Source organism: Hyaena hyaena, unplaced genomic scaffold (assembly GCF_003009895.1).
Source record: "Hyaena hyaena isolate Hyena2069 unplaced genomic scaffold, ASM300989v1 scaffold_22, whole genome shotgun sequence".
Classification (NCBI taxonomy): domain Eukaryota; kingdom Metazoa; phylum Chordata; class Mammalia; order Carnivora; family Hyaenidae; genus Hyaena; species Hyaena hyaena.
Window position 1 is genome coordinate 6,397,292 of NW_024080654.1, and position 8,303 is coordinate 6,405,594.

At 59.3% G+C, this 8,303-nt stretch overlaps 1 protein-coding gene across 2 annotated transcripts in view; it reads left to right on the forward strand.

The window, feature by feature from the left end:
• The first annotated feature begins 423 nt into the window (after positions 1 to 423).
• F10 (coagulation factor X) overlaps positions 424 to 8,303 on the forward strand; it is a 12,761-nt gene continuing 4,881 nt past the window's right edge. For both annotated transcript variants that reach the window (XM_039226641.1, XM_039226642.1), the window contains exons 1-5: positions 424 to 532; positions 2,091 to 2,251; positions 5,609 to 5,633; positions 6,539 to 6,652; positions 8,091 to 8,222. In XM_039226641.1, the coding sequence (XP_039082572.1) occupies positions 463 to 532; positions 2,091 to 2,251; positions 5,609 to 5,633; positions 6,539 to 6,652; positions 8,091 to 8,222 (502 nt within the window). In that variant the 5' untranslated portion in view covers positions 424 to 462. The remainder of the gene's footprint in view (positions 533 to 2,090; positions 2,252 to 5,608; positions 5,634 to 6,538; positions 6,653 to 8,090; positions 8,223 to 8,303) is intronic.

The following is an 8,303-nucleotide window of genomic DNA, read 5'->3' on the forward strand; positions in this document are numbered from 1 at the left end:
AGCCCCCTGATGCCATCTGGAGACCGAGGCTGTGGGCAGAAGGGCCGCCGCTGTGGCCGACGGCCTCGGGTTCACAGCCCACGTGCGCCTGACGGCCTTGGGCTGACACCTGCTGTCCCCAAGCTCCTGTTCTGCAGGAAGGATGGGAAATGACACTGAGCTGGTGTCGTGGCCGAAAGACAAAATGACAGTAGACACAACATCTGGAAACTATGAAAGGACACTTTTATTCCCTTAAAACCCGCTGTGCCCGCGGCTGGCCCCTCGGGCCCGGAGCCCCCCAAGGCTGCATCTGCAGGGTGGCCCTCCCCGCGAGGTCAGCAGCCCCCAGCCCCTCCCCGGCCCAGGCTCCAATCAGGAGGCGCTGATAAGAGAAGGTCAGCCGGCCGGCGGGGGCGGGGGAGTGAACCTTGCCCTGGAGGCCTGTCACGGCGGGACAGACGCGCTGTCCTTGGCCACAGCATGGCGGGCCCGCTGCTCCTGGTCCTGCTCAGCACCTCGCTGGCCTGCCTCCTGCCGCCGGGGGACGGCGGTAAGTCCCTCCCCTGCGGACTGCAGGGTGACCCCCGGGTGCGGGGGGCAGTCGGGGCCAGAGTGATGCGCTCACACCCCCACAGTGCGTGACACGGCTGGGCCGGGTGGGTGGGCGCCAGACCGCAGGCCGGCGGTCACACACAGGAGCCCGTGCGGGGGGAAGAGGGAGAGACTGAGAGAGATGGAGAGAAGCGCCCTCCATGGCCAGAGCGAGCACGTGGGGGTCACCGGCAGAGAGGGGCGTCCACGGCCGAAGGAGAATGAGGCTCCAGCCGCCGCCTCCACCCTCAGGCCGGCTCGGCCAGGGGAGGGGCGCCGGGGGCGAGCGGGGCACCTGGTGTGCGGGGGACGAGGAGGCCGTGAGAAGAGAGAAAGGGGAGCACCCACGTGCAGCCGTGCCGGGGGGCGGGGGGCGGGTGAGGGTGCCCACAAAGAACAGGCTGGAGTCTGGCGTTGCTGGCGTGGCAGTGATGTCGCTAAAGGAAATGGGGGACACACAGGGAAAGCAATCTGAGCTGGGGTGGGGTTAACTGCTGAGCACCTAGTGTATACCAACCTGAACGCCAGGGCAACTGAGACGCACTTACCGTGACTGTCGTTGGCCCCCAGGGGCAGTAGGCGTGTGAACCTTAGCTGAAGCCAGACCGCCGGCTCCCGGGCCAGTTCTGCACCTGGGGAGCTGGCGCCCTGAGCTGGGGGCTCACCGCCGAGCGGAGGCGGGGTGGGGGGCGGACCTCAGGGTGCAGATCGCAAGCGGGGAGAGCAACTTGGAGGGCAGGGCAAGAAGGAAGGCAGAGAGAAGTGTGCAGGGCTGAGGAGGGTCCGGGGGTCCCCGTACACGGTGGAGAGGGAGCAGGGCAGAGAGAGACCAAGGTCACGGCCAGAGACGTGGGTGCAGCTGAGGAGGGTCCGGGGGTCCCCGTACACGGTGGAGAGGGAGCAGGGCGGAGAGAGACCAAGGTCACGGCCGGAGACGTGGGTGCGGCTGAGGAGGGTCCGGGGGTCCCCGTACACGGTGGAGAGGGAGCAGGGTGGGCGCAGCCGGAGGAGGGGTCCCAAGATGCTCGGACCCAAGACCTTCACGAGAGCGGGTGGGGACTCCTTGAGAGTCACAAATCAGTCCAGTGGGATTCTCCAGTGAAGTGGAACAAAAATCCGGTACAAAACTTTGTAGTAAGAACTATATCTTCAAAGTGCTGTTTGGCGTGTGTGTGTCCCGGGCCTTGACAAAAGGCGTATTTGGATTGTAGAGCATGATCACAATGGCACCACAGCTCACCCCTTCTGAGAGCTGAGAGCAGGAAAGGTGGGGGCCGGGCGGGGCACGGGGGCGGCCCCAGGCCCTCTGAGAAGGGAGAGTCCAGGGAGGGCCGGGCGGTGGGGGGGGGGTCGGGCAGCGAGAAGCCGCAGGGTGGGGCCCGGGAGGCGGTGGGATGGGGCGAGCTGACCTCCCCACGGAGGGCGTGAGGAAGGGGCCTTGGCGGCGCGGGGCTGAGGGGACAGGGCGGGCGGGCGGCTGAGGCCCCCTGGGCTCCGTGTCCCCGCCTGTGTGCTAGTGTTCCTGCCCCCGGAGCGCGCCCACAGCGTCCTGGGGAGGGTCCGCAGGGCAAACTCGTTCTTGGAAGAGGTGAAGAAAGGGAACCTGGAGAGAGAGTGTATGGAGGAGACGTGCTCGTTCGAGGAGGCCCGCGAAGTCTTCGAGGACACCGCCCAGACGGTAAGGGCCCGTGCCAGGCGCCCTGTGACAGGCGCGCCGCTCGGTGGAGGCCAGCCTCGCCCGGGTGTGCGGGGCTGGGAGGCAGGGAGCCCTTCTGGTGGGGAAACTGGGGGCAGGGTAGCCCGTCAGGAGGGTCGTGAGAACTTCCGGAGGTTGTGTTAAATCGACTCTAAGACATAAAATGTTCACTGAAATAACTACTCACGGCCTCGGCCGCACCTCCCGGGCTGGGCCGCACACGGGGACTCGGAGCCCACAGGGTCTTTGCCCAAATCCACAGCCACCGCCATATTTGACATCGGGCACCTGAGAGCTAGACCCAGACTCGGTGCATTGCTAGAAACCCCCGTCAGGGAGAGACAAGCTGACTCCACAACTGGAAATGTGAAAGGCAAAGAAATTACAATGGCTGAAACCACTTTGAGAAAGAGGAATCACGCTACCTGATTCAAGGACTCGCTGCAAAGCTTCACTAACCACAGGCGTTCGTGCGTGCTGTCGCTAAGCAGACCGATGCTTAGATCGGGGGACAGACCACAAGGTCCATAAATAGGCCCACAGAAATAGGAACAAAGGTTCATAGGCATCCGTGGAGGAAGAATTGTCTTTTTCTTTTTAATTTTTTTAAAAATGTTTTATTTATTTCTAGGAGAGAGAGAGAGAGAGACAGCGTGATCAGGGGAGGGTCAGAGAGAGAGGGAGACACAGAATCTGAAACAGGCTCCAGGCTCTGAGCTGTCAGCACAGAGCCCGACGCGGGGCTCGAACCCACGAACCGTGAGATCATGACCTGAGCTGAAGTCGGACGCTTAACTGACTAAGCCACCAGGGGCCCCGTGAATTGTCTTTTCCAACTGATGGTCTGGGGACATCTGCACATCTCCACACACACAAGGTCCACGTTGACCTAAATCTCACAACTGTACAAAAATTAAATCAAAATGGATCAAGGATCTAAAGGTAAAACATAGAACTTTAAGGAGATATGTCATGACGTGAAGTTAGGCAAAAATTTTTAGACACGACATCAAACCCATAACCCGTAAAGGAGAAAGTGTGTGAATTGGACTTATTCCAGGGGCACCTGGGGGGCTCAGGTAAGCGGCTGACCCGTGGTTTCAGCTCAGGTCATGATCTCATGGTTCATGAGATCGAGCCCAATGTCAGCCTCTGTGCGGGCTCTGTGGGGCCTGCTTGGGATTCTCTCTCTCCCTGTCTCTGCCCCTCCCCTGCTCGTGTTCTCTGTATCTCAAAATAAATAAGCTTAAAGAGAATGGACTTATTCCAAATTTAACACTTGCTCTGTGAAAAGTATTGAAGACTAAAAATACGAGCTATTAAGTAAAAAAATATCTGCAAGTCACGCATCTGACAAAGGGTCTGTGTTTGGAATATGTAAAGAACTGTCACTACTCGACAGAAGGAAGTAAATAAGTGATGACAATAATGAGCGGAAGATGAGGTTGGATGCTTCCCAAGACGGGCCGCAGGAGGCCAACACGCAAGGGAGACGCCCGGCATCCTCCGCGGGCACGGAAGTGCAGACTGCAGCCATGATGAGACGCCACTGCATAGGTGTGGAATTAGAACCAGGGACCAGGCCCGTGGGGGGGCCAGGTGCAGGCGGCCCGGCCCCCACCCCCGAGTGCCTGCCCCGCAGAAAGTACCACTCTTTTCACACGGAAACCTGGATTGCCCCAAACTACAAATCGTGCCCTTGTCCCTGCCGGGTGTGGGGACCCATGAGCCGCGGCGCGGTGGGTTCTACTCGGCAGCGTACACACACTGACGGCGCGGTGACTGGCACCGGGGTCAGGGGCATCATCGGGACGCAGAAGCCAGGCTCACGAGAGCACTGGCGCCCCAGTGCGTTTGTAGATGCCCCGGAGGCCACAGCTGTGGTGGCTCCGGCGCGGCAGTCGGGGGCCGTGGAGGTGGTTACCGGCATCTGTGCGTGCGTCGGGTTTCACGGGACAGACACCAAAGTAGTTTTGCTGTGTGGTAATGCTCTCGGTGGAATCGTAAAGAGCGTGTCTGTGTCCTGGGGCTTCTGGAACTAAGCACCGTGGGCTGGGGGCCTGGAAGCGACGGGAACTCGCTCTCCCACAGTCCTGGCGGCCGCAGGTCCCAATCAAGGCGCCACCAGGCTGACTCCGTCTGGAAGGTGTCGACACAAATGTACCAAACTTCTAGAATTTCTTTAAAAAAATAAATAAATAAAAAGGAACAGAGTTTTATTGGAGCCCAGCCGAGGACCACGGCTGGGAGGCGCGGCCTTCCAGAAGCCGATGGTTCCGGGAAGGAGCGGGAAACACAGGTCCTACGCGTCTCTTGCTACATCAAGAAATACAAATCATCATGACAAAGGGCATTCCAGAAAATTCCAAGCCCATCTTACGCTTGCAGTATGTACCAGCGGGCAGGCTCCGGAGGCATGGGACCTCGGGAGACTTTTCCTCGTTAGTTTGAAACATAGGTTAGTTGCTAATGAGGCGGACGTACCGTGTGTGCCGGGGGCAGAAACAGCCCCTGCTCCCAGGTTCCGCCGAGTCATTCTGACCTCGGAACACGACGCCAGAGTGCACAGCGTCCGTTCTCCGCGGTCTGAGGGGGAGGTGCACGGTGCCCTCCCTCGGCTTCGGGGCGCTGCCAGCCTGTAGGGCCCTCGCTCGGGTCTCTGCTCTGCCTCCGCGTGCGGCCCTCGAGCACTTTCCGTGTCTCCTGGCAGCACTGGTCTGGGGCCACCCGAACCCATGTGGTCTGTTCGTGATGCACACCTTGATTGCATCTGCCGAGACCCTGTTTCCAGTTAAGGCCACGTTCTGAGGCGGCACCTGAATAGGCGGTGGGGGGAGGGGGGGTGCCCTGTTCAAACTACTGAACGCAGCAAACGTAATTTCTAAGACAGAATGTTTTCTAGTGTAATAGAGGGTTTCGGTGTCCCATTTTAACCCCGTTATCAATTCCCATTTTCTCAGTTTAACACGGTTAGCCCCCAAGCATCTGACCCCATACCGAAGCTTTGACCCAGATATCTAACCCCAAACCGTTCACTGATCGGCTTGGGCGTAGCAAGCAGAGCAAAGCATTTTTGGTACAATCCATGTGTCGGTGGTTAGCTTGAAAACAAGTGTTCGATATTCAACAGAGGTGGTGCGTCTGAGACGATCAAAGCCCCGTCCATGCAGACGCAGGGAACCTGAACATCCCCCTGTCAGACGGCACAGTTTTAGAGCGATTTGCCCCAGAAAGGGCCCCGTTTGGGAAAGTATCCTATTCGGGTTGAGTTACAGTTGTCCTCAGTGTGAAATGTCTGTGTTTTCCCTAATGTATTTTAAAATCTTTTTTCCCTTTTAGACGGAATTCTGGAATAAATATAAAGGTGAGATGGTTTCTATTTTAATACTGACTGGGGTTCGTTCAGATATTGGAATAGGGGGAGATCGTATTTCACTTGTGAAAATTATTCCTGAATTTCCTTTCCGCTCCTGCTTATATCTTCCTCACCTAAGGCTTTTCCTCTCCATGTGTGTCCATAATAGTTATTGTGAAATTACTTTTGGGGTTAACTTCGTACTGCTTCCAGTTTTGTTACCTACTTAAATGTGGGTTTCGTCAGCTCGCGCTTCCTGGAGGAGCAGCAAGCTCTGTCGACAGGTTTAGATCCAAGGCAGTAGGTAGAAACAGAACACAGAGTGTGAAAGATTAGGGCTTCTAATAGGATTGGACGTTCGAAGCTTGTGAAATGGTATTAATCATGACTCATGTTTCATTCTGCTAATACTTTCCAAATTTCCCAAAACAGCAGTTGGGCCCGCCTCTAAGTCAGGTTGTCCGAACGCACCGAGGAGCGTGAGGCTGGACAGGGGCCGGACAGCAGCCTTCGCCCTCCCGCTCCACCTCCAGACCATTTGGGGAGATGCCCTAACAGCCGTCTTGGTGCTCAGCCCAGAAACAAGCGTCGGCCGGCGGCCCATCCCCTGTCCCTCCGGCTGCCCCCACCCCCGGCCACCAGCCCAGAGCTGGTGTTGAAAACACGCAAACATCTCAGCAGAAATAGAAGGGCTTATCAATGACCCAGTTAGATAAGAGCATCACGTACTCAGAGCCGCGAAGCGGGGGAGGGGTGACACGAAGTCCAGACGGGAGAAATGTTCACAGGGAGACCGAAGGGCTTCGGGTTTATGCAACTGTCTGGACCACGTGTGCCAGGACCAACGCAGCAGAGCCACTTCCGCGATGACGGAGCTGCCCGCGAGCTCAGGCCCCCGAACCCTGTCTTTGCAGACGGAGACCAGTGCGAACACAGCCCTTGCCAGAACCGGGGCGAGTGCAGAGACAGCGTCGGGGGCTATACGTGCACCTGCCTGGAAGGGTACGAAGGCAAAAACTGTGAATTGTGTGAGTTCCTTCTCATGCTGTGCCTTCGCGTCAGGGTCACCGGAAGGGTCAGGGGCCAGGGGAGAAGCTGAAGCCCCGAGGGAGGCCGTCTCGGGCCCTGTCCGCGTCGGGTCTGGCTTTCCTCATGCGGCACCAGTGTAGAAACAGCCAAAACGAGAAAGTGAAAGCTAGTCCTCTGGGTTTTAGATACGGCGAGAGGCGCCAGCCTTCTTCTCGCAGGGACCTGCGGCCCATCCTTGGAGCCTGTGGCCACAACACGGAGACCCTGGCGTGGCGCCGCCCGCCTGCTGACGCTCCGTGTGGCCCCGGCAGCGGCTCTGAGTCGCCCCCAGTGCACGTGTCAATTCCGAACGTCGGGATTGTCCGGTTATGCAAATCTGATACATTTACTGAACTCTTCAGGGAAGTCGCGAAGTTTTCCTAATACGGTGAATATGGTCATTAATTTTTTTTGAATAAAAATTAGATTCATATTAGGCCAGTTTTCCCTAAGAAGAACGACAGGCATTTCTTTCAGATTACTTAATCTGTAACCTTTAGAAAGTGCTCGCAGCTGGGACGCTGTGGGACCGTCCCCGATGGCGCTATCGGTCCCACGTCGCCCTGCCCGCCCGGAGCGTCCTCTCCTGCTCACCGTCTGGCTGAGCCCGGAGCCGCTGGGCATTTTCTGAAGTTTCGCTAACGGTGATCTTCTCACCGTAATTATTTACTCAAAACCCCAGAGGGAGAATGTGGCACAATTGTTGCCATGACGCCACTGGTGTGAGTGTGCGCCCGCATGTTGGTGTGTGCCGGCCACGGTGGGTGGTTCTGGAGGAGGACGCGTGGCCTCCACTTGACAGGTGAGGAATCTGAGGCCCACAACAGGGTTTAGACAACCCGCCCAAACCACACAGCTGGCGGCAGAAAGGCCGGCCCGAGTGCAGTGCGCGCCTGCCGTCTCTGCTGCCGCCGCACTGGGCCCGGGACCCCCGTGCCCCAGAAAGTCCCCCAGACCCTTTATTCCACAGGGGACCCTCCAGCTTCAGTGGCCCGGCCGGGGCCATGTGTCAGGCGGAGCCCTTGCTCCTGCAGGCCGAGCACACGGGTCATGAAGCTGTGGGGGGAGGGGCTGCGTGGGGGGCTCTGGGCGCCGGGCAGCGGACCGCATGCTGGCCCCTCGCGGTGCGGGAGCCGCTGGGCGGGGAGGAGCGTGCACACAGAGGCGGTCCCCTGGCCCCAGCCTGCTCCCGGTGCCCGTCCCGCTTGCACGGGGACCAGCTGCCCGTTGGCGGTGCGGTTCTGTGCGGTGCCAGCCTTCTGCTCTGGCGGGGGAGCCCCTCAGGGTGGACGGCGGGTGGACACACCCCAGTGCTGCTGTCCCTCCTCCCGCGGCTGCGGCCCCGGTGTCCCCGGCCGGTCCTGAGAGCCCTCCTGCCCCCACCCCCACCCCACGCAGCCACGCGGAAAGCCTGCAGCCTGGACAACGGCGAGTGTGACCAGTTCTGCAGCGAGGAGCAGGGTTCCGTGGTGTGCGGCTGTGCCAGCGGCTATGTCCTCGGGGATGACCGCAAGTCCTGCATCTCCACAGGTAGGAGCACACGGGCCAGACACGGCCTGGCTCCTCGGGGAAGCGAAGATGTCGCGGGGAGCGGGGGGGGGGGGAATCCGC